At 46.4% G+C, this 26,051-nt stretch overlaps 1 protein-coding gene across 5 annotated transcripts in view; it reads left to right on the top strand.

The window, feature by feature from the left end:
• The window catches only part of STK31 (serine/threonine kinase 31), an 81,971-nt gene extending 62,056 nt beyond the window's left edge, over positions 1-19,915 (top strand). For all 5 annotated transcript variants that reach the window (XM_067562060.1, XM_067562057.1, XM_067562055.1 and 2 more), the window contains 2 exons: positions 4,207-4,275; positions 17,968-19,915. In XM_067562060.1, the coding sequence (XP_067418161.1) occupies positions 4,207-4,275; positions 17,968-18,195 (297 nt within the window). In that variant the 3' untranslated portion in view covers positions 18,196-19,915. The remainder of the gene's footprint in view (positions 1-4,206; positions 4,276-17,967) is intronic.
• The last annotated feature ends 6,136 nt before the right edge of the window (positions 19,916-26,051 follow it).

Genomic DNA, 26,051 nt, shown 5'->3' with positions numbered 1-26,051 from the left:
GCTCGCTGTGAAAACCACTGCTAGGGGGAGAATGGGAACAGACCGTTATGAGGAAGATGTGGACCACAGTTTGGCCCTAACCAGTATTTTGCCTTTGGGAAACCCTCTGATAAATGTGGGGAAAACAGTCATTTTGCAAAATGCTGCAGATCCCAAATGCAGAAAAGTCAGGTACATTCAATTGAAGACAGTCTGGTTCAGGAGTTTTACATAGATGTGCTGGATCAAACAGACCTAATGAGAGGGACTGGATACTGCCTATGAAGGTGAATGAAACAATTATTCCACTCAAACTGGACACAGGAGCTCAGGTTAATATTCTATCTGAACAAGCTTGAGAAACTGAAAATAAGACCAAAACTGGGAGCAACAAAAGTAAAAGTAACTGGTTATTCTGGAACAAATATACTAGTTGAAAGGGAGGTGCTAGCATTAACTATAAAAACACCATGCACAGGCGATTCACTGTGGTGCCAAAGGAGATGATGCCAATTTTAGGTCTGGCTGCCTGTGAAAAACTCAGTGCTAAAATGGCTGCTCTCACTACAGGATCATACTGAACCTGGCTACAAGGCACTCATCTGGAAATATTCTGGTCTGTTTCAAGGGTTGGGTTGCTTGCAGGGTGAACATACAACCCAGATAAACAAGCAGGTCCATCCAGTTTTACATCCATGCAGAAAGGTGCGTAAAGGTGATAAACTCAAGGCTGAGCTCACAAGGATGGAAGCAATGCAAGTCATACAAAAAATTGAGGAGCCAACGGAATGGGTGAGCTCCCTAGTCATTGTGGAGAAAAATAATGGCCAACTGCATGTATGCTTAGATCCAAGAGACCTCAATAAAGCTATTAAAAGAGAATATTTCAAACTACGAATCAGAGAAGAGATTGTGGTTCAATTTGCAAGTGCACGATATTTCCGTAAATTGGATGTATCCTTAGAATTTTGGTAGCTAAAATTAACTGAAGAAAGCTCAAAACTATGCAAATTTAATACCCCATTTGGAAGATACAGATTCTTATGCTTACCCTTCGGCATAGCTTCAGCACCAGGAGTGTACCATAAAACATATGACCTATGAATGTATTAATGGTGTCAACACCTCAGTGATGACCTCATCATCTGGGGCTCAATTAAAGAGGATCATGATTGTAGACTTCTCTTGGTTTCCACTAGAGCAGCAAACTTGAAACCAATTGGGGAGAAATGTGTTTTAGGGATTACAGAACTGTCTTTTGTTGTAGATTTTTTTGAAGGTGTAAAGGTTCAGGGTTGAAGGGGAAGGTTTCAGTCGTTGAAAGGATGCCTCATCCCCAGTCAAAGAAAGATGTCCAATGGTTCCTAGGAATGGTTAATTATCTTGGAAAATTCATACCTAATCTACTTACAAAAGCAGCAGCTTTGAGGAAACTCCTAGGGAAAGAGAGAATAGTCCTGGGGGTGTAAAACAGGAGGAATCAGGAGGGAAGGTTTGAAACAACAACTGATGCAAGAGCCAGTGTTGAAATTCTATGCACCAGGCAAGCCTATTAAAATTTCAGCAGATGCTTCACGTTCTGGGTTATGTGCAGTGATTTTACAGAAATGTTAGGATTATTGGCAACCAGTAGAGTATGCATCCAAATCACTGACTGATGCAGAAACCAGATACGCACAGATTGAGAACAGACTTTTAGGACTATTGTTTGCCTGTGAAAGATTCAATCAGTATATTTATGGCCAGACAGTGGATATTGAAACAGACCACAAGCACCTAATAGCATTATTTGGCAAACCACTAAATGACTATACCTTAAAGATTCAAAGAATGATGATGAAGCTGCAGAAGTATGATTTGGTTGTGACCTACACATTTGGTAAATTCATGTTCACTGCAGATTAACTTTCCAGAGCAATGACTCCAACTATGAAACCAGAGAAGACCTTGGAGATAGAGATGCAAACCTATGTAGATCTGATTGTAAAGTCAATTCCCTTAGATAACAAGAAACTGCAACAGATAATAGGAGAAACAGACGATGAATCATTGGTAATCCTTAAAGAAATGATGATATAGGGTGGCCTGAAGAAATAAGCAATTGCTGTCCAAGTTTAAAAGACTATTGGAACTGCAGACATGAACTTATTGTGATAGATGGGGTGATTTTCAAGGGTAGCAAGTTTGTAATACTAACGAGCCTCTCGGAAGAAATGCTATAGAAGATCCATGAGGGTCGTTTAGGAATTGAGAAGCACAAACAACGAACATGATAAGTGATGTTTTGGTTGTGGATCAATCATGACATTACTAATGCGCTAAGAAACAGCTTTTTATGCTTGAAATACAAGCCATACCAAGAGGTAGCGCCACTAAGACCTCACCCAGTTCCACAAACGGTTTATGAGACGGTAGGCACTGACTTACCTAGCTGGCACTCAAAGGATTTTTTAATAGTCACAGGTTGTTGTTCTCTGCATCCAGAAATTTGCACACTGCACAGTACTACTACTAAGTCAGTGATAGCCAGCATGAAGGGAATGTTTTCTAGACATGGAATTCCAGATGAAGTCTTTAGTGATAATGGGCTGAAATTTTCCAGTGCAGATTTTAGGCAATTTGCCGTGGATTGGGACTTTCATCACAAACAGCAAGTCCAAATTACCCCCAAATCAAATAGACTTGTGGAAAAGTCTGTATAGATGGCCAAGAATCTTATGAGAGAGACTTTTGACGGTGGGGGTGATTTGTATAAAGCTTTGTTGGTTTACCAAAGTACACCTCTGGAGAAATGGCTCTTTTCCACTCAGATGCTAATGGGAAGAAGGATCAGATCTAATTTAACAATCATGGATATCTTGCTGAAATGACGATGAAACCATATGGAAGATGAAAGATAATCAGAAGTGGAAGCAAATTTTGACAGAAGGGCCCATTAAGTCCTCCTACCTGTTAACCCAGATGACTTAGTGTGCCTGAGGAATCTCACTTTTAATACTTGGGCGTACTATTAAAGAACAGGTGCATCTAAAGCCTTATGTACTCCAGACAGACCAAGGGGACAGATTTCAGCATAATTGAAGGAATCTAAGAGCTGGTCTACACTACAGTTTTGTCAACAGAAGTCCGCTTTTGTCAACAAAACAGTGGAGGTGTACACACTGAAGTGCTCCTCCCACTGAAATCTCATCAGTTCCATAAGTACAGCTGTCTAGTTCCTGCCCAACTTCCAGCTTAATTAATAAGCATGTAATCATATCATTGACCCTTGTAATTCAAATTGGTTTGGTAGTATTTAGTCTGGCACAAACCTTTTATGCAGTGATACTGTGCAGTGTTAAACAGCTGCCAAGGCTTTATCCCAGACTTGTAGAAATGATGTAATATCCCTCATTGACCAGTATTGTAGAGTGTCACTTGCCATCAGAGGCAAGGTAAGTCTTTATTTAGTCAGTATTGTGTGGCTTCCTTCAAACTTCAAAAGAAATTGTCAGATTGTCAATATTTCTAGTGCTCTTTTGGCATGGACCAGCCAGTGACTGAGAATTGAGATATTGCCAGTCTCAGTTTGGTCCGTGAGCATAGATTTTAAAGTTGTGGGGTCAGACACTGTTAGATACAATAAAGGGTTATAGTCCTGGGTGTGTGTGTATTTCCATCTTGATCTGAAGATGTTTTTCCTACAAGCTTCCTTTGCTCATTATTTAGAATTTTTTACAAGGCAGTCATGACAAGAACCTTATTGAACTTATGGATAGGATACAGGTGTGACTGAGGGGTGGGAAGCAGGGCTTATCCTCTTACAATATACTCTTATGGCTTCAACTGGTAGTAAATCCTACACCCAGTTAGATACATCTGACATGGAGGTTGAATCTCATTTTTAAAAGGCTTTGCTCATCTCCCCTGGAACCTCTGATACTACCATTTGATACTAAAAGTAAAGTGTCTAGGGGTTTCATCTGTATGGAGAACGTGGGTGTCCTGGAAGCCCCCTTGTAGGTTTTCCATTACTATGAATCTGTACTTAAGATTTTTAGAAACTTTTATTCCGAAGATAGTATTCGTATTTCATTTGGAACAAGAGATCTCCTTGAACATTTTTTGCCCCTCTGTAAAATCAGAGGTGAAATAGTAGTGTGCGTTAGATATGAGAGACTAGAATTTTCTCTGAACCATACTCAACCCTATTTGAAGTTATAAAAGGATTGTATTTTTAACTTGCAGCTCTTCATTCGAAACCAAGAATTTAAAATCAAGGAAGATGGAACCCCTGAAATAGATGGACTTAATATGGTATGTGTACTTCCTTTTTGGCAGATAAGTGAGACACAGAAGGTAAACCAGTGCTGCTTAATTCATTTTATTAAATGTTTGATTAGAATACCATATTTATAAAATATTTAATTGACAGTTTGGCTATAAGAATTCTCAATGGCACACACAAAGGAATCATTATTGAAAAGGTGGAAGAGGCTGCCGTTCTCTTAATATTTGATCCTGTTCTCCATGAGAAATAAAACACTTGCCTCTAATATATTAATCTAATAAAGCTAGTTTACATAAACAGAGTTTTACAAGTTTAGGGCAAAATTTTCAAATGTGGATGTCTTAAATTATGCACCTAAATAAGGATTTGATTTTTCAGAGGTGCTGAACACCCACATTTGAAAATGGCCTTAGTGCTTCCTTCTGCTTTGAGAAGTATGTTCTCATGTGAACGTTCAAGGATGACCCAATAATTCTAATGGAAATTGTCTAATCTTTTAAAAATGTTTATTGCTATTATGAACGTTTATTCTGTGCCCCTCACCATGTAATGTAGGTGTCGCTACCAAATACACACTAATTTAACTAAAAACGAATAATAGTCATAAAGAGAAAATCAACTATTTTATGGGTAATGTCAGTTTTAACAAACTGTTACTGTCTTAGATCAAAACTATTTATTTGAAAAATTGCAAATCAGAATTGAAGAGATACTGTCTTCTGTTCCATTCCAAAAGTAGCCAGGCATGGATTCAGACTGCCAGATGAAGTGAGTTCCACATCAAAAATGGCCTGCCACAGAGAATGTACTTCCACCATCTCCTGTGAGCACAACCCCAAGACCAAAAGCCAGACTGCTCTAGGACATAGTAGAAGAGATGGTCTTTGAAATAGCCTGGTCTCATTCCATTCCAGGGTTTACTGTTCTTCTCCTTCCATCTGTCCCTCTTCCACTCTTTCCTCCATTAACTCACCACTACTTTCCTCAACTCCACTCCCTTGCTCCCTTCTCTGTCTGTACTGTTCCATCATCAGAACGCAAGTTGGTTCATTCTTCAGATCTGCTTCTGGAAAAAAGCCAGAGATCCAAGTGGACTTTATGCCACACATTTATTCTCTGCTGTTTCAGTTGCGATTTTCATTGTGTCATCACTCTTTTCCCTCATCAAGTCTGTCAGCAGCGCTCTCTGCCATGTTTTGACTCCTTTCCCAGTTCCCTCCCTCTTCATGCCGAGCTGCACCTTGATGATTACTTCAAGGAGAAGATTGAAAACATTCAGTGTGACCTTCCTTCTCCTTCACCTTGCCACCTCTCCAGTCACCAATCCTAAAGTTACTCACCTGCTTTCCACTTCCAATCTCTTCATCTGTCTCCTCAACCCAACCTCCACCAGATTATTCTACCATCCACTGCCCATCTACCCTTCCTTCCTTGCAGTTTCCTTTGGTTCCTTTCTCCCATCCATGCATTTGTTTTCCCATATAACTGTTTTTACTAAAGTCTTCAACAATCTCCCAGTGAAATCCTGTGCCTGCTTCACAGTGGCCTGTTTGTCATATTCGTGAGGAATGTTGTCATATCTTTAGTAAAAGTTAAATAAATACATTTTTCATACTGTATTTATACAATGATGACATGCCCTGTGCCCCTTCAGTTCCTTCTTTCCGCCCGTGACAGTTGCTGGAACCCATATCTCTCTCTTGCATCGCAAGTGCTTATTTACCTTTAGTAGTTTGTTCAATTTTCAAGTTTTGTAGAATAATTGTAGCGTATAGTTTATAGTTAGTGTTAGGGAGTCAGTTAAGGACTTTACCCTGCAGTGGGGCATGCGCCGTTCCCTGGGATTGAAACATTGTGCGATCTGCAACAAGCCCTGCCCACTCAGCACCCCCCACGACAGCTCCTTAAATGTCTGGGGGAAGAGCATAGGAAGGACAGGTGCAAAATTTGTAAGAGCTTCAGACCAAGGACAAGAAAGGATAGAGAGATCCGGCTGACGTTCCTGCTTATGGAGGTAGCACTGAGACCAACCTTCAAACTCTCCCAGGCCAACTTGGTACCAAGCCTCGGCACAGAGTGCCTTCTCAGCACTGAGCTCTTCACAGCACTGCCCCTCTACCCGTCCCCAAAGAAGATGCAGAAGAAGCAGCGTGTGGTGAGAGGTGGTTCCCTGCACCGAAGAAATTGAAGAAGGGGGTGCCGGGCACAGGACCCTTATCGGGCCAGCTGTCTGAGTTGGGACACCGAAGTCAAGGGTCTCTGCTTAGGGCACTGACCCTCTTAAGGGAACCAACCCCGAGTCCAGGCAGCATAAGGGGGCTCTTCCAGTTGACCATCCTGTCAACACCAGAGCTGTTTCAGGCTGTGAGTGATCTGTTGCCTCTGACCCCGATGCCACGGCACTGGACTCGAGAATCCTGGCACCGATCCCCAGCATCCCATTCCCTGGTACTGCATCGGCACCTATTGGTGTACCATCATTCTCGGGGCTCGAGGTACCAGTCTCCCTCCCCGCAGCATTATTCCCCAGTGCCGCATTGCAGCCACATGGAGGCATTTACAGCTCCTCTGGTCTTCACAAGAGGAGTCCTACTCTTTGGGGTCAGGAGAGGACCATCCCTGCACTGGCCATGGTCAGCAGCAGAAGGCACAAGGGGTCAGAGCAGGCCTCCCACCATCAGGCTGGCCCCAGGGCAGTGTCCTGTTCAATGGCCTTACTGGAATCCATGGACATTTCCCATGGCATCAGGTCCCCAGTCATACCACTCCTCAGAGAAGTTCACTGCGGTACCAGTGGCCCAGGAGGAGATTCAAGATTCTGCATCATATCATGGCACCAAGTCCTGAGTGCCCATGTTGGCTCAAGCGCAGGAGGAATTTTTATCCTCTCCCCCAATTCTGCTATCCTCATCATCATCCCCAGATGAGGTGGTCACCAGCACAGACCTTCAGTCCCACTAGATGGTTTCAGGGCTCACCAGAAGCTCCTTAAGAGTGTGGCTTCCACCTGGGTCCTAGAGGTGGAGGAGCTCAAGGACTCATCGGATACCCTCTTTGATGTATGGGCAGTTTCCATTGGAAACTGGAATGTTGTCCTTGGGTGCATCCTCAAAATGGCTGCCGTTGGCTGCTGGAGTGCCGCAGCGCCTGCCTGGGTCACTCTGCCCATACATGAGGGGGTGCTCAAGGTGGTCAAGGTCCTGTGGCAGACACCATCGTCACTGCCATCAACATCTAAAAGGACTGAAAAGAAGTACTATGTCCTGGCTAAGAGTTTTGAGTACCTCTTCACATACCTGCCCTGGGGTTTCTTATGGTGTCGGCAGCCAATGAGAGGAATGGGCAGGGCCAGCTGAGTTCCAACGCAAAGAATAAGGATTAAAGCTGGACTTGTTTTGCCGCAAAATTCATTCCACAGCCAGCCTTCAGTTTAGAATTCTCAACCAGCAGGCTCTGCTGGGTAGGTATAATTTCAACCTCTGGAACTCACTATTGAGGTTCACTGAGATCCTACAGCTGGAACTCTCCCAGGACTTTACCATGTCCTGGGAGGAGGGCAAGATGATGGCTAGGGTGGCATTGCAGGCAGTGCTCGATGTGCAGATTCGGCCAGGTCTATGACCTCAGCTGTATCCATGCGCAGGTGTTCATGGATTGTCCCAGGAAATGCAGCAGTCTATTCAAGATCTCCCCTTTGATGGCTCTGCACTTTTCTTGGATCAGATGGATGCTAGGCTCCATGGATTGAAAGATTCACGAGCCACCCTGTGCTCATTGGCCTTTACACACCATGGACCACGAGGAAGCAGTTCCGCCTGCCGCAACAGCAGTCCAAGTTCCAAGTCCCTCGCTCCTCTTCCTGCAGGAGAAGAGAGAGACATAGAGGTTTCAAGTGCCGACACCAGGCCTTCACCACCTCCTCTTCTCAGCTGGGGCCCTCGTGGCACTACAGCGGCCAATGGCAGCCATTTTGAGGGTGTGCCGGAGGACAACACTCCAGTTTCCATCCAGGATCTACCTTTTCATTTTTTCCTGAACCACCTTTCCCCCTTCTTCACAGCATGGTCCCATATTATCTTGGACCTCAAGATCATCTCAGAGGGCCATACCCTACAGTTTTCCTCGCCTCCTCTCCACCATCCCTGTTCCCCATCCCTCTTCAAGGATCCCTCTTGTGAGCAACTCCTCGTTCAGGAGGTGGAAACCCTTTTGAGAGTCGGAGCTGTGGAGGAACTCCTCCAGACATGCAAGGGAAGGGATTTTATTCCTGCTACTTCCTTATCCCCAAAGCAAAAGGGGGCCTCAGATCTATCCTAGACCTGTGACATCTCAAGAAGCTGAAGTTCCGCATGGTCTCTCTAGCCTCTGTCGTCCGTTCACTGGATCCGAGAGACTGGTATGCCGCCTTCGACCTAAGACATGTCCTTTCACATCTTGATCTTCCCCCACCACAGAAGATTCCTCAGGTTCATTGTGGGCCATGACCGCTATCCGTTCACAGCACTGCCCTTCTTCCTTTCGTCCGCCTTAAGAGTATTTGCAAAATGCCTGATGGTGGTGGCAGCTGCGTACCTAAGACACCAATGGGCGCAGATTTATCCTTACCTCGATAACTGGTTGATCAAAGGAAAGTCCCAGTCCAAGGTACTTCACAGCATGCACCTCGTAAGGTCCACCTGTCGTTGTTTAGGCCTGTTGATAAATGATCAGAAGTCGATTTTCTTACCAGTTTAGTGGATAGAGTTCATAGAAGTAGTTCTCGACTCCACTGGAGCCAAAGCTTTCCAACCAGAATCTCATTTCCAAACCATGTCCAGCCTTGTCAGTGGTATCTGTGCTTATCCCCTCACAACGGCCTGCACTTGCTAGGGTACATGGCAGCGTGCACATATGTGGGACGACATGCCTAAGGCTCAGACGATTGCAATTGTGGCTGGCCTCGGTGTACTCCCCGAGCAGACACAAGTTGAACTAAGTGATTACGGTATCCCTGCATGTATTATCATCCCTGAGATGGTGATCCGACCCGCAGTCAGTGATGCAGGGCATGCCCTTCAAAGGCCTAACCTCCTCAGTTACTTTGGTGTCCAATGCCTTGGACCTCGGATAGGGTGCTAACATCAACGGCAACCTCAGCATCCAGGGGACTGGTCTCAAGCGGATGGCAACCTCCATATAAATATTAAGGAGCTCAAGGCGATATGCCTAGCCTGCCAAGTATTCCTCCCCTACATGGGGGGCAGAGTAGACCAGGTTCTAATTGACAATTACCACTGTGATGTTTTACATCAACAGGCGGGGAAGGACTCACTCATCGGACCTTTGTCAGGTGGCTATGCGTTTGTGGAATCTTGCCATTCAGAACAACTTCCACATCATGGCGTCCTACCTGCCGGAGCCAGGAATGCCATGGCGGATCAGCTCAGCAGATCCTTCTTACCTCGTCACAACTACCTCGCTCCATCCTCAGATGCTCAGTATGATCTTCCATAGGAGGGGAACTCCCCAAGTGGACCTCTTTGCTTCCAGTCTGAACAAGAAGTGCAACCTGTTCTGCTTGATTCACAGGGTTGACGAGGGATCACTGTCCTATGGCTTTCTCTTCTCACGAGCAGGGGCGCTCATGTACGACTTGCCACCAACACTTTTGATCCTCAGAGTTCTGCTGAAGATTAAGAGGCACAGGACAGATGTGATCCTAGTATCTCCTGCATGGCTGAGACAGTATTGGTTCAGCACATTGCTGGAGCTCTCCACTGCCCCCCCACACTGAAGCTACTTGTTGGCCAGACCTGCTGTCGCAGAACGACAGCCAGCTTCTATACCTGGACTTAGTATCCTTACACCTGACTGTGTGGAGGCTGAGTGGTTAAAAACGGATGAACAGCAGTGTTCATCTCAGGTCCAGTAGGTCATGATGGGCAGCAGAAAATCCTCTACATGAGCATCTTATCTGGCCAACTGGAAAAGATTTTCCTACTGGGCATCATGCCAGAACATCCAGCCTCTTCAGGCCTCAATACAGTCAATAATCAGTGGCGTACCGTGGATCCCTGGCGCGTGGGGGCCATACTTACATCGCCCCCCCCCCATGGCAGTGCTGCGCTGCAGGGGTGGGGACATCTGCAGCCCATGTCCCACTTCCCCCTGTTGACATCATCATCAGCATCAGCAGCCCCTGCTGGGGGTGGGGGAGAGCGTGATGGGCTCTGGTCCCCGCGGCTCACTCCTTGCACCTGAGGAGCTGGGGGGATGCTCTGGTTGCCTGCACTGGGGCAGGGAGGCTCCTCTGAGGAGGACCTGGCTGGTGCCCCGCCCCAGGCTGGCAACCCCCACCACCTCCTTTGGTATGCTACTGTCAATACTGCACTACTTGTTACATCTTAAGTGGCAAGGCCTAGTGATAACTTCAGTAAAAGTTCACCTGGCAGCCATTTCGGCCTTTTACCCTCCGATCGATGGAAGGTTGGTGTTTTCCCATTACATGACGGCCAGATTCCTTAAAGGCCTAGAGAGACTTTACCCCCAGGTTAAGGACCCACTACCTCCCTGGGCCCTGAACTTAGTTCTCTTAGTTACAGGGCCCCCCTTACTGCTTCTTTCCTGGAAAGTGGCCTCCCTGGTTGTGATCACTTCGACACGCAGAGTTTCTGAGTTAAGAGCGCTCACCTGAAGACTGCCGTACATGGTTTCCTAAAAGGATGAAGTCAAGCTGCGGCCACACCCGGCCTTCCTGCCAAAAATAATATACTAATTTCACAACAACCAACACACATTCCTGCTGATATTCTATCCTAAGCCACCTAAGTCCAGCAAGGAATGCAAATGGCATTCCCTTGAGGTTAAGCGGGCATTGGTCTTCTATATTGAAAGGACTAGACTGTTTCGTAGAACCACACAGCTCTTTGTTGCAGTGGCAGAAAGGCTGAAGGGACTACCTGTTCCTTCTCAAAGGTTCTCCTCCTGGATATCTTCCTGCATTAGACTCTGCTATGAGCAGGTGAACTTACCTCCGCCAGAGATTGTCAAGGCCCATTCTTTCAGAGCGCAAGCCTCATCGTCGGTCTTCCTGGCTCAGGTTCCAATACAAAACACTTGTAAAGCTACTATCTGGTCCTCGGTCCATACCTTTACACCCCACTATGCCATTGTCCAGCAGGCTCAGGATGACGCCAGCTTCAGGAGAGCAGGGCTGCAGATGGCATATCCATGACCTCCGAGCCCTCCTCCAATGGGACTGCTGGATAGTCAGCTAGAATGGAATCGACATGAGCAAGCACTCAAAAAGGAAAGACGGTTACTTACCTTTCATAACTGTTGTTCTTCGAGATGTGTTGCTCATGTCCATTCCCTGACCCACCCTCCATCCCTGCTGTCGGAGTTGATGGCAAGAAGGAACTGAGGCGGTGCAGGGCCGGCAGTGCCTCATATACCATGGCATGAGCGTTTAGGGCTCCAGCTCCGGATATTGTTAAGAGGCGAAAAAATTCCTGTAACCGCGCACATGGATGCGCACACACCTAGGATGGAATGGACATGAGCAACACATCTCGAAGAACAACAGTCGCAAAAGGTAAGTAACCGTCTTTTTTTTTTCTCTGACCCAATTGTTTAAATACATTTGGAGATGTGAAGAAATGCTTTCTCCACCCAAAACCAAATAAGAATCCTTACTCAGAGTAGTAATGTGTAATTTCATTTTATTGTTTTTAGCTGTTAAAGAACAAGATTTTCTTTGATCAGTGAATAAATCAGAGCGCCCCATTATTTTGTGATGTAGCCAGGCAATATAGTTCCAATCAGTATATTATCATTGGTAATTTAAGTGATTCGTCCCATCCATGTTTTGTACATGGAACATCTGAGTCTAGGGGGAAAGACATCCATTCTGCTCTTGGATTCCAAGAATTTCTGTGAGAGAACTTTTACCAATAAATTTCTTGTATCTTGGTTGTCTCTTTCTGGGAGACTGTCAGATCTCTGGTTGTTAATCCTTGCTTCAGTTCTCTGGAAAATCCATTTCAGTTTTAAAGGCTTTATCTATAATCAGTTTATTCAGAATAGTCTCATGCCCATCGACAGATTTGTGAGGGATTGATACTTTCCTTTCCATCTCAGTATCACCCCAATAGAGTCACATTTTTTTATCTATTGAAATCACTTATCTTAGCATAAAAAAAATTGTCATTGATTAATGTTCCTCGCTATCCGTAACAAGGAAGCAGAAGCTAGAGATAGTATGCTATATGGATACATATTCAACAGCACTTGGCTTCAACTGAGGATATAGATTTTCTTTAATATAGTTCAGCTTCCAGTTTTATAAACACCAAAAACTTTTAATAAAGTATAGCAAGCAAATTAGAAAAAACATTAAAACTGCAAACAGAATGCTTAGTGCGTCTCATGAGTATTCTAAAGCAGTATCTGTCTGGGATTAATGTTTAGTTCCCTTGGTGCCCGGAGTGCCAATATATTCTTCTTCAACTGGATCTGCTTATTCTCACTTATTGGTACTGTGCCACCTTGTAGAGCCCTTTTCTAGCAGTGTCATCTAGACTATGCTTGCACCGTGCGCCTCCATCAGCATCCTGGTGCGCTGAGGGCAAGGGCTGTAAATGGGGAGGAGCGTTAGGGTTCGGTAATAAGGAAGATACATCAGGCGAGGGCAAAGATAGTACTTATTGCCCTGTTTGGTCATGTCAGCAGTGATTTACTGATCTCCTTCAACTGTCCAGTGGAGTCTTCGTATGCCTCCCTCTGTCTCCAGACCACCTGTCCCAGGAGTGGATAGGATTTTTCATCCAGACCCACTTAATGGTGTGGGCATTCGGACTTTGACTCTGTCTGCTGTTGATCAGTTGTGTTCACCATTTGTACAGGACATACTAGTTAATGCTGGAAAATGATCCACTAGATATTGTTACTGCCTAAAACAGTCCAGATTTCAAGCATGGATGCAGAAGAAGTCTGATTATCCTATATCGGCTTCCATTCCTTGTGTCCTGGAATACTTACTGTTCTTAAAAAAATCAAGGGTTGTCTAACTCATTTGTAGCGAGGGAGAGTAGTCTCCCTCTGTACGTGAGAGCGACAGATTGCTACACTCCCCTTGGTGGGTGGAGCTAGGACTCCTGTGCCCGCCCCGCTGAAAGCAGAAGGATGGGACAGAAAGGGGAAGAATAAAAAGTGAGCCCTCCAGCTCAGTTGGGCTGGAGCTGCTGGAGGCGGAGGGTGTCTCTCCTCGCCCACCACCAGAGCTCGACACCCCGCTGCCTGGGATGCTGAGGAGTTGCTGGAGTTGTTTGCAAATTGGGATGCTGAGGAGCTGCTGGGGCTGCCACAGGCTACCTATCCCAGGGAGGCAGACAATGACCCTGAAGTCCAGGTACTTGAGGGAGGGTGTGCAGGAAATAGCTCAGGGAAGCCAGACTTTAATCCGGTTTGGTTGTTAGATCACGAATCAGTATGTTTTGGTGGAGCCGGGTCTCCCTAACCCCTCCCCTGCTGTTGAACCCATCTCTGGAGTGGCACTACCTCATGGTAGGCTGGGAGGCCTGATTTATATCTCTGTCCTGCTACAAGGCCAGAGCTCCCAGGCTGCTTGTCTACAGGCTGCCTAGCCAGAAAGCCTAGGCAAAAGCCTGCTCCCTGCTTTGTGCCTCCCCATCCCCCCCCCCGCCCCCCCCCCCCCGCTTTCCCTCCCCCCTTCCCCCCAAAGGCTAGAGCCCTAGACTGGCTGCCTATTTATTGCCTGACACAGTAGTTCTTAGACCTGATCCCCCTCACTTGAGAGTGAGGGGCCATTACATTAAAGGTTCAATGACAGCCATGTCCACATATCACGTTTTAGTTGATAGAGTGCTGGGTTTGTTCATGCTTCAGTTAAAAAGTTGGATAAACTTTTAATAAATGTGCATCCTATTGTTAGAGAGAGACCCTGTCCCTTCTTGGGGTCTCAGTTTGGTTTTGACCACATTGGTGAAATCTCTGTTTGAGCCATTGGCCAAGTGTTCATTTTATATGTCAAAATGGTCTTCGTTATAACCATTATTTCAGCCAGGAAAGTAAGTTAACTTAACGTATGCATGGCTGATCCATTTTTTACTACTTTTCCTAAGAACAAGGTGGTCCTTAGACTTGATCTTCAGTTCTTATGGAAGCTAGTGTCTGATTTTCATATTAATCAGTCTTTTAGTTTACCACTTTTTCCCCTAAATCACATTCTAATAAAGGAGAATCTGTTATCCATACAGTGTTTACTAGAAGAGCTCTTTCCTGTTTGGATAGAACTAAAAACTTTCATAAAACATCTCGGCCATGTCAATACTGACGGCAGCAAATTTGCCGCCTCCAGATTGATTTTTCTGGATCGATTGAGCGGTCAGGGTAGACCCGCTCAATCGATCAGGAAGTCAACTGAGTAAATCCGCCCCCCTCAAGAAGCGCAGTGCAGTGTAGACAGTGCGCAGAAGGGAAGCAGAGCAGTCGATGTGAGTTACGCAGACTACTCTGCGTAGTTTGCATAACTCCTGTTGACTGCCGCTGAATTGCGAGATAAGTGTAGACCAGCTCCTAGAGTGTTTGTTCCATATGCTGAGAACAATATGGGGCATATGGCTTCTTCTCAGGCTGGTGGATTAAACAGTGCATTGCTGTGTGTTGCACATGAACAAAAGTTCCCCTACCTGCTTCAATTCAACCACATTCTACTAGAGCTCTAACTGCTTCCTTCGCTTGTCTGAGTCAGGTGCCAGTTGCTGAGATTTGCAAGGCTCCAATGTGGACTTGGGTACATAGCTCCACAAAGCAGTATGCTCTGGATTTGACTTCTAGAGCAGGTCCTAGGTTTGGCAAGTCTTTATTCTACTCCTTCATCCAAGTTAGGCTATGTCTACACTGCAGCACTAATTCGAATTAGCTTAATTCGAATTACAGAAAGCGATTTATAGGAAGTGCTGCAGATTGTCCACACTACAGTGTTTGTGCTGGTTTCTTGCGTCCACACTGGCCAGCCTTAATTCAAATTAGAAAGCAGTGCAATGTGGGAAGCTATCCCACAGTGCAACTAACTATGGAGGCTGTTGTGACAAGTGTCATCATCCCAGGATGCAGCGCTGCTTCCCCCACCCCCAAACAAACAGGAAAAGGATTTTCATGGTTTTTTTACTCCCCCGATCACCATTGCTGCAGGCACATGGAGCCAGCTGAACTATGCTCTCATTTTGACCTTGACAAATACATTGCATCTTATCCTGGATTACTTTAGAACTGTATGCTGTTTGCCTTTTATGCTCCCCCCACCACCCCCTGTATATTGCTTGCCTTTGATTTTGATTCTACAGGTGTCTGTAGAATGTAAGATAAACAACAAGGGAGTCAGTTAGTATATTAATACAGTGATACAAATGTTTCCATTTCACTGATGGAAAGCATGATATAATGTATCCACATGTAGCACTGTGAATAAACTCTTAAGAAAGTATCAATTTCCATGATTGGCCACTGAAACAATGTAGCAAAGAATTTCCTCTCACTGCAGGCATTTAAAACGCATTCACCATGCGGGGAGGGGGGAGTGGGGTAGGTGGTGAAATCTTTCAAACCCTTAAAGAGACAAACTGCAAAGTCTTGTTGTGTGTGTGTGGGGGGGTGATTGCAGCTTGGATTTTAAACCCATTCATCACAGGAAATGAAGATTTAAATCTTCCTGGGGCTGCTTTGGGGGAGGGTACTGAAATGGGGCATCATGGGATACAGTCTGGAGGCCAATTAATTTGAATTAAGTCCCATTGCGTCCACACTCACACTAATGCGAATTAACTGATGCGCTTCAGGCGCTAATCCACTTGCAGAGGTGGTTTTATTAATTCGATTTTAAAGGCTCCTTAATTCAAATTAACAATCTGCAAGTGTAGACGCAGGAGTAATTCATTGGAATTAAGGGTCTTTAATTCGAATTAAACCACCAGTGTAGACCAGGCCTTAGTCTCAGCACTGCTTGTAAATCTTTCCTTCAAGTAGAATATGCAGAGCAATTTGAAGAAGAAATGAAGGTTGCTTACCTGTAACGAGAGTTCTTCAAGGTGGCGCTGCGTATTCACACTTCTGATCCTCCCCTCTTTGTCAGAGCCCTTGTAATTGTGTCTGACTTTGCAGTGGAAGGAACTGAGGTGGGGAGAGTGCTCCGCTCGCTTTATAGTCTCACCCTCAGTGCATTGGGACAATGAAGGGAAGGGTGGGGTGCAAGAGCACTTTAGCTGATGCTGCTAGAGTTCTACTGTAAGACACCATAAGGTAGCACAGTACCTGAGAGAGTGAATATATGTCGCCATCTCAAAGAACTCTGGTTACAGGTAGGTAACCTTTCTTTTCAATTAAAAATGAGAATGTGTTCCTTTCATTGGCACTTAGCATTGTGAAATTCAAATATCCATACAGTTTGCCAAGCTGTTAGTCAATCTATCAAATGACCCTTTAATACGGTTTTTCCCATTTTTAATTTTACAAAAACAGTTTAATAGTCATGCAGCACATTGAAAAACAAATGTATAAATGCACTTACACTTTTTGTGTATGTAGAGACTTTCATGCAAGGATTTCAAGTGCTTTATAAACTTAGCATCACACACCTTTGAGGTCAGCAACTGTTATGCCCATTTTACAAGTAAGACAGAGAGGTTAATTCTCCCATCAGACACTACTAGTTAATGGAAGAGATGGGAATTGAATCCAAGAGCCTTTTTTAGTCCCCTTGCCTGACCGCTGGTGTGCGCTCCTATGTGTCACAGCACCTGTGAAACAGATCCAAGATCTGGGGAAATGAGGGAGAGAAGTATTTCAGTATTCTTTCCTTTATTAAAGCTAGCCAAATATGGTGCTAACTGGGGAGAATGCAGACACAAACCTTCATAAAAGAGGTTCTTTTTACAGTGAGTCTTAGTATTTTCAGAATCTAGTTCTCAGAATTACCTAATGGGGATCTGTGTTTTTTTGGGCCTCTTGCTGAAACCTAGAACTTTGTTTTGTTCCTCAGCAACTGACATTTAATCATGCTAGTGGTAGCTGCATCATCGTTTTTTGTTTGTTTGTTTTCATTTGGGGTCCAGCACTGTTGTTGTGTTGAGCTTTTGGACTGTAGAGTCCAAATATTCTAAGGTATAATAAATCAGCTGCTGTTGGTTTACTGTCCATTTTTTTCTTAATCTGTCAGAGTTGGGACTAACAAGTAGAAAAATAAATCTTGAACTTGACAAAAATTAGGGTAAATAAAATGAATGTAATAGAAGGCACAAAGACAATTTTAATTGACCTTTTAATTGCCCTGCTGGTTGTTCAGGATTTCCCCAGTGCTGGCAAAGAAGAACAGTTGAAATCATCCATTTATAATGGCTGTGGAAACTGGCACTGTGGAACATGACATGTTAGTAAGGAAATTGCCAGAATGAGAGACCCATAAGCATTAAAAGGTTAAGTGCTTGTTTTTGTCAAGTTGTTACATAACACCTCTGTTGAATGTGCTCAGTGTTGGAATTACATTAGGTCAGCATTGTTTTTTGCATATGTAATATCTCTGAGCTCCAAGCACTTGGAAGAAACATTGATGAATTCTTGATTTGTTAATGGGCCTTTATGATGTTGGAGGCCTGCCTGTCTCTCCTGCTTAGTAGCTCCTTTCACTCACTTTCCCCTCCCTCTTCCCTTTTGTTTTCTCTTAGGATGATAAGGTTAAAACTCTACTCTTGAATCTGATCTGCAGTAACAGAATGACAGCTGAGCAGGTGCTGGATGATGACTGTTTCTTGTTGCCTGATGTGATCCCAGCTCCACCGCAGAATGAACCGGGTGAAGAATTTAGATGTGATAAGACAGAGGAAAAGGGCGAGAACATCATCAGTTCTGACCACCAGAAAGAAGACAATGAGGAGATGGACCTTGCTCAGTAGGCCATAGGACTCACCAGCCATTTGAGTCAGTTATTTTTATTTTTGTTTGAATTGTCTTTAAAAAACAAAACAAAAAAAAACAATAAACTTAAAAGGGGTCTAAAAATAATTGTCCTATTCTCAAATATTCAAAATATAAAAGGGTTTGGTAAGCCCGACTATTTTTTGTGTAATTATAAGTGTGGTCCCATTTGTTGGGATTTCTTTTAAGATGTATTTTTGTAAATAATTGCTTGATGTTAAGAGCATGATGATGCTAATTGAGGCAGCAACAAGGAGAAATGCTCTTAAGTTTGTCAGTGTTTTGCTTTTTCACTTGAACCCTTCTGAGGACCTTTCATGATGTTATCTACTGGTAATAGAACTGTTAACCAGATAGATTAGACACATGGAATCATGACTCCTTTTCACATCTGCTATCCTCTCCCCCTTCCTCTGCTCTTGCTCTGCTCCCTTCCAAGATATTCCTGTTAAAATAGATGACTACCACTGTTACTCAATGGCCAGTGATGTGCTTTGTCATAATGCCAGGCAGATATTCCAACAGCAGCTGCCTCCAAGACAAACACCTGTGCTGCCTTGAGAACTGGTCAGCAGAATATGCTAAGTGGAGAGGGCTATCAAGCCTATTTTCCCTGGAGTCCAAGAAGGTATGTTTGAGTCCCTTTGACTGAATTTGCAAAAGGCCGAAGATACTGTGTTTGTCTCATCTTTGTAGTGCTGCCACCATGCTACCTGGTTGGTCAAATAAAATACCATGCCTAGTTATCCCAAGAAAATCCTGCTTGTCTGTGTGTGAGAGAGAGAGAGACACCATTTCATATCTTTCAAGTTTTAACTCCTGGCAAAAAACATAAATAAGATTTCTGGATGTTGCTCTAAATATATTTTGAGGACTGTGGATTTTCACCATGGGGAGAAGCTGGGCGTGTTTGAATGAACAAAAGAATAAAAACTCAGTATTATGTAAAATTTGGAACAAGTCTGTTTATAATCACTGGGGTGCAAGAAGTCACTCCTGAATGCTAAGGGGTTAATGTAAGTGTTTTTTGACTTGTATGTTTATTGAAGCTACTACTGAGTCATTCTTTCCTTCAGTAGTGTATTTGTAGACTTAAGTGGGAAGGTGAGAGCAGCAATGGAAAAGAAGAAGGACCAGCAACAGAATTCCTGTAAGAATATATCCAGCCACAGGGTGTTGCTCTTGGCTGGTCCTGTTGCTCTTGAACAGCGTTTTAGCCACAGACTAGTGTGTGTTGGGGAAACGTTTAGCAGGATTGTATACTAAGCCATTACCATTTGAAGAATGTACAGTGTTGTGTTGTGTTTTTGGTTTAGGGAAGGTTGAGGAAGTTTCAGGTACAGTGACACAGTTAATACTAGACTTAAAGTGCAGTCTTGGGGAATTGCATCTGTAACGTTAAAAAATATTTTGCCAGAGGTGGTCTTTGAGCCTTAATTGATATTTGATTTGCTTGGTTGTATCATAGAATATTTGATTAAAATGTTTTCTTATTTTTCTGATTAGAGGACACTGATTTTCAGATTTTTGTATCTATAATAAAACTCAGTGATGGCAAAATCTTGAAAGTGGTTTTGGTTTTAAAATTTTTGGTTAGGGTTGACTAATTTGTTTACAAAAAAGTCACAGATGCATATGTTAACATGTATTATCATTAGAGTATAAACAACAAAATATATAACATTTTAAAACAGTACTTTCATATTGTTGAATAAAGCTTTTATTAATTCAGGGCTATGTTTTTAAATGTAGCAGTAAGCATTATCTAAAGAACTAATCTAATATTTGGGTTTTACTCTAGATAATGTGGTGAAGGTCCAGGTTGGGAAGGTATGTGGGTATACAACCCGCCCCGCCTCCCCGAAGATGCCTTCTTGTGCCCTAGAATCTAAACTTTAATCTTATTATTGCTTATACTGTGATTCACCTAAGAGCACCGATCATGGGGGAAAAAAGGATCCCATTGTGCTAGGTGCTGTACAGACATGAACCAAAAGATGGTCTGTGCCTCAAAGAATTTACAATCTAAAGCTTATATCTTGGGGAAAAAAAGTCTAGTCTTTGTGGTTGTGAAGAAAACTTTCAAAATGTGAACTAAGTGTAACCAGTGTAGTGATGTTGGAGTGTGGAAGGAGCCTGAAAAAAATAGCTCTGAAAAAAGGGAACCTATTCTTGTTCATTTTAATGAAAGCTAACGCCAGTGCCTAATGATAATTTAAAGGTCATTAACTAGTTAACTGATGAACAAAGCATGTAAGAGAGTAGAGGAAAATGGTAGTATGAATATACTGTACATGACCTCTCATTCTGGCACAATGAGAGGTATTTGTGATAATGCCACTACTTATTGCGGAAACTGTTTGTTTGTCCAGGGCTGTTCAGGTCTGCATCCCAGTGAAGGAAAAACTAATTATGTGGAGTCTGAGTATATTCTAAGTGTAACTTGTTTTATTTAAACACATATACCAACCCTGGAACAGCGGTGGCTACAAACAGAAAGTGCTATATAAGAACCACTGGAGGTAGTAGTAGTATTATTTGTTGTTTTACAGATCTCGTCTTCATGTTCCATGCAGTGTAACTGATATGGAATTTAAAAGGCACTTTTACAAGATCTTGTTTTACTCATTTTTACTGTTTGTTTAGGGAGCTGGAGATTCAGGTCTTTCCCATTCTTTCTTCCTTGCAGTCAATACTTCTTCTTCAAGTGCTTGCTCATGTCCATTCCACTATACGTGGGTGCACGCCTCCGTGCATGTCTACCAGAACTTTTTTCTCCTTAGCAGATCCCGTAGGGCCGGCTCCGGCGCCCCCGGGAGTCCCACGCACATGCCGTGCTGCTGGCCCTACGCCCCCTCAGTTCTTTCTTTCCGCCCATGACAGTTACTGGAACTGCCTGCAGCAAGCGCTTAATTCTTTGTGTTTTAAACTTTAAACTAAGATTTTTTGTGTTAGTTAGTTAGATTAATAACTGTTGTAGTGGTAGTTAGAGACTTTGAGATAGTCTAGCTCAGACTTTACCAGCAGGTATGCTCCGGTATCATGGCTTCAAGCTGCGCGTTTTTGGCGGAAAGGCTTTCCCGCTAACTGACCCCCACTGCCTGAAGCGTGGGGGGGAAAGCCCTTCATGAGAAGAGAGGCTTTCAGACGTCCGGAAAATCCACCTGGAAGCCTGGCTCATGGAGCCCCTGACCCAGCTCCGAGCCAACCCTCTTTGCTGTGGTATCCAGCGCGCCATTGGTGTAGAGGGCACCGTCGGCACCGACCCAACTCGACACCGCGAAGATGGAGTGTGGATACTCGCCTGCACCGTCGGAACAGGCGGGGTGGAGCACTGATCTGCACCGAGGTCGGATCACAGAGACCTGCTGCCGGAGCCAGTGTTTCCAACCAGGGAGCCTCCCCTGACTCAGGGGAGTGAGGGAGCCCCATAGCACCTACCGGCACCTACCTACCTACCTACCTACCATCGACTTTGGTGGCCGAAGAGCGGCAAGAGCCTTGTTGGCCTTGCATACGCCACTGCTGCCCATGCCTCCAGGAGAGAGAAGGGGCTGGTGTTACAGGGAAGCCTGCATTGGGACCCCCTAAATGGCTCGGGAGATACCCAGTATGGGGAGGAAGATCTCCTGCAGACCAGTTTCCTAGGGTAGAGCAGGAACGCTCTCCTAAAAGTCATCCCAGGTTGCAGTAGCTGGACCAACCTGCATCGAGGTGGAAAGCCAAGTCATTCACCCGACACTGGTCTCAACCCCCCTGGCACCGAGTGAGGTCCATCCACCGCTCCAGCAACGTAGAGTTCGCCTGCAAGGATGCGGTGCTGATCCTGGTCACCAGTGAAAATCTCAGCACTGAGGAATTTGCCCGGCGGTGCAGAACCCGGATGCTGGAGATGGACTTGGCACCGAGGAGTTCGCCCGGCGGTGCAGAACCCGGATGCCGGAGAGGGACTTGGCACCAAGGAGTTCACCCACCCGCACCGAGGCAAGCCTGGATGCCAGAGACAGCCTCGGCACCGAGGTTTCGCCCCATACTGAGGCTGCTCCAAACTCGGTGGCCGGAGACAGATTCGGCACCGAGATGTTCACCCTGCACCGAGGCCGGGCAGAGTTGGTCGCCAGAACTTGACTCAGCGCCGAGACGCATGCATAGCGCAAAAAGTCCTCGATACAGGGATGATGCTTGGGTCAGCCCAGCTCGCCGGAGCGTTGTCCGTACGTCTGCTCCGGCCGTGGCACCCACGACAAACCTGGTAGTTGAGGTTGTCGTCGCTGAGGGGTCGCTTTCTGGAGTGACAGTACCGCACAGTAAGAGGCTTTTGAGCAGCTGCAGTAGTCGTCTGTCAATGGTGCTTCAGTGTCCCTTTGGGGATGCAGTACCTGGGGGAGCAACCATCAACGAAAGGTGCCAGAGCCCCAGGCGGATGGCCTCAGAGGCAATGGTCATCCCAAGGGCTTTCCCGGGGGAACGGGACCACGGTCCGACAACCCCTCAGGGATGCAGTCAGTGCCTCAAGTACAAGGAAAGGGCCACCATGTGCCCTTGGACGATGACTTGGCCCCGTGGGCAGTGACTTCTGTGTGGACCGCCTGTCTGCGGGAAGACGGGCTGCGGCCTGCAGAGCACCCCGTCTTCCCCGAGATGATGCACACTCCTGAGCCCTGGTTATTCTAGGGCACACAGGGAACTGCTCAAGAGGTGGCCTCCACCTGGGGACTGGAGGCGAAGGAGCAAAAGAGGCATCAGACAACCTTTAATATGCTACCAAGGGGCTCCACAGTGTGGTAGCCTTCCTGGCCTACAGAGGGGCATTCAGCATAGTGAGGGTCTCATAGCAAACCCCCTCCTCCGTAGCCCGATGTCTAAATGAGCCGAGAAAAGTATTACACCCAGCCAAGGGGTCTGAATACTGTTCACCACCACACCCCGGGTGCCTGGTGGTGGTTGCCGCCAACCACAGGGATAGGCAGGGGAAGACGGGCTGTACTCTAGAGAACAAGGGCAACTGCAAGCCACACTTGTTTGGAGAAAATTTTATTCAATAGCACTACCAGCAAGTGGAAGGTGAGCCCTCGGGGGACTCAGTGAGCCGCTTTGCTGAGGCCCTACCCGGCAGCAGACACTGAACCTGTATGCCATTGCAGAAGAGGGTACCATGGGAGCTAGAGCAGTGCTCTTGGCACCCTCAGTTGCTGCTGATTCAGTGGGCAGAGCCATACCCCCCCGCCATCAGCATGCCCAGAGGTTAGTGACTACAATTCCGGGCTATCCCGAAAGGGTCCAGCAGCCCATCCGGGGCCCTTGGGTGGATGGGTCAGCCTTCTCTTCGGTTCAGATAGAGGCGAAGCTGCAAGGTCTCGGACTCCTAGACCATGCTATGCCCCCTGGGCCGCTATGCGCCACAGATCTTCAGGTGTCACGCAAGTCTCCAGGGACAGCAGCAGCAGAGGTGCCAGCCACGGCCGTCTCGTGACCTACGAGGATTGGAACAGAGTCGGGATCTAGGAGACACCATCCGCCCTGAGTGGCACTTTCGGGTCCTCTTGGTAATAAGGCAATCGGAAAAGGCCCTTCTGCTGGTGAACGCAAGGGCAGCGCCCTAGCCTGTCCATCCTTCAGGCTTCGGTGAGCCAGAAGGCCTCCAGACCACTGGGTCCTTGAGATAGTTCGGTGAGGTAGGGTCCTCGGTCATCTCCTCCCCCCGGCCCCTCGACACCTCTCCCTTCCTCCCTCTTAGTGGCAATTCCACATCCAAGAGGCTGAGGCTGCTTCAGCCAGGAGCAGCAGGAGAGGTCCCGGAGGCTGAAGAGGTACTACTTGAGGTCCTTCCTTCCCTCCCCCTCCCCCTCAAAAAAAAAAGGGGGATTTGAGGACAGTGGCAGACCCATGTCATCTCAGAAATACTGAACAAGGGGCTCAAGTCTTGCATGGTCCCCCCGCTCCAGTAGTGGAAACAGGAGCCTAGTATGCTGCCCTGGATGTCAGGGACGCACATTCTCAGAGGGAGTTAACCCCTACAAAGTGAAGGAACCTTTAACGCTTTACAGCTTACCCTACAGTCTGTTACTTGGCCAATGGTATTTACTGAAGACCTGGCAGTGGTAGTTGCGTGCTTGATGGTGCATGATCCGCCCAGGCAGGCTCAGATCCCAAGCCCAGAGCAGTGTGAGCCGGTCAGGCGTCTCTTGAGGCTGGCGGGTCCTGTTGGTAAATACACAAAGTTCACGTTAACTCAGGTGCAGTCTACGGAAGGCATCGACATGACCGCTTGCTTCCCGGACCAGACCTTCTTGCCCAGCCATGCTGTGGGACAGAATCCCTCAGGATGGGCCTCATGCACAAATGCCCTATGACAACAGCCAAATGTTGCCGACAGCTGATAGGTCACAGGGTGGCTGCACCTATGTGGTGAGGCTAGCTAGCCTGACGCTTAAGCCATTTCAGTCACGGCCCCGGGATACAGTCCGAGCAGGCAGCCCCTGCACCGGGAGGCCAAGATCTCCTCTCCTCTCCTCCCCTCCTTCTCCCCCCCCACCCAAAAAAACCCCAAAAAAACACCCAACAGCAGCAAGCCCTAGCTTCCCAAGACTGGTGAACGACTCCTCGGGATGTGGGAAGGGGCGTTCCATTGATGGAACATGCTCCTTCAGTTACCCTGATAGCGGCCGCCTCGAGCAGAGGGTAAAGTGCCATATCAGCGCTCACCTTGTCTCACAAGGTGTCTGGCCAAGGGAGGAGAGGCGTCGGCATATCAATGTGAGTACCTGTGAAACATCCTTCGCTTTATCGAGGGCAGGGAGGTACCAGTGCTGACAGACAATATAGCGACCATGTACTACATCGACAGGCGGTGGGAGCCCATTCATCAGTCTTATAAAGGGAACCTATCGGTCCTTAGGACCTGGTGGTGATCACCTCCCGGGGGTGAGGAACAGCGAGGCGGACTGCGTCAAGGGGTCACTCTTCCTCACCATGAGGGATCACGGTGCTCACTAAGGACGTCTACGACCATCTGGAGGGGGCGTTTCTCCAAAGGGAATCCGTCTGTATCGGACTGCAGCATGAGGTGTCTGCAGTGCTGCTCTCTCCATGGTCAAGGGGCGGGGGCGCTTGCCAACGCCATTCATCTGTAGCGGTCAGAGAACTTCATATTCACTTTCCTGCCTTTCCCCTCCTGCATACAGTCCTGCTTAAAACAAGGAGGGGCTGAACAGATGCCATCTTGGTTGTTCCGGCTTGGCCATGCCAGCATGGATTCAGCATGCCTCTGGATTTCTCGATCGTCCGCCTCGGGAGCCTCCGAGACAGCACGATCCCAGCTCCAAGGGTCACAGTCATCTGTGGTGCCCAGACCTGGACCCTCGACAGAAGGTCTCCAAGATCAGAGCTCTGACCTCAGAGCTCCTCCCTCATACTGTAGTCTGTAAGATAAGATTCAGCTGAGACCGCACCAGGCCTTCTGGCCCAAGGTGGTTGCTCAGTCTCATTGGACCAATCACATATCCTCCCCAGGTTTCCCTGAACCACACGGTTCGGAGGAGAGGAGAATGCAGCACTTGCTAAAACACGAGTGGGGCCCTGACTTCTACACCAGATGAATGAGTGTGTTCTGGAGAGCAACGCAGCTCTTCCTCGCAGCATCTGACAGGATGAAAGGTTCACCGGTCTCTGCCCAGCACAATTTCCTTGCGAATAATTTTCTGCATCGCGTTCGGCCACAAGCAGGTGAAGGTGCCGCTTCCGGACGCCACAGCTCATGCAGCAGAGCTCAAGCTCCATCTACAGCCTTCGTAGCGGAAGTGCTAGGGCCGTGCATCTGCAAAGCAGCTGCCAG

Source organism: Emydura macquarii, unplaced genomic scaffold, assembly GCF_026122565.2.
Source record: "Emydura macquarii macquarii isolate MOO-44397 ecotype Brisbane River unplaced genomic scaffold, CSIRO-AGI_Emac_v2 contig_2422, whole genome shotgun sequence".
NCBI classification, from domain to species: domain Eukaryota; kingdom Metazoa; phylum Chordata; order Testudines; family Chelidae; genus Emydura; species Emydura macquarii.
The sequence above is the reverse complement of the archived record's forward strand: the minus strand, read 5'-3'. Positions and strand labels throughout refer to the sequence as shown.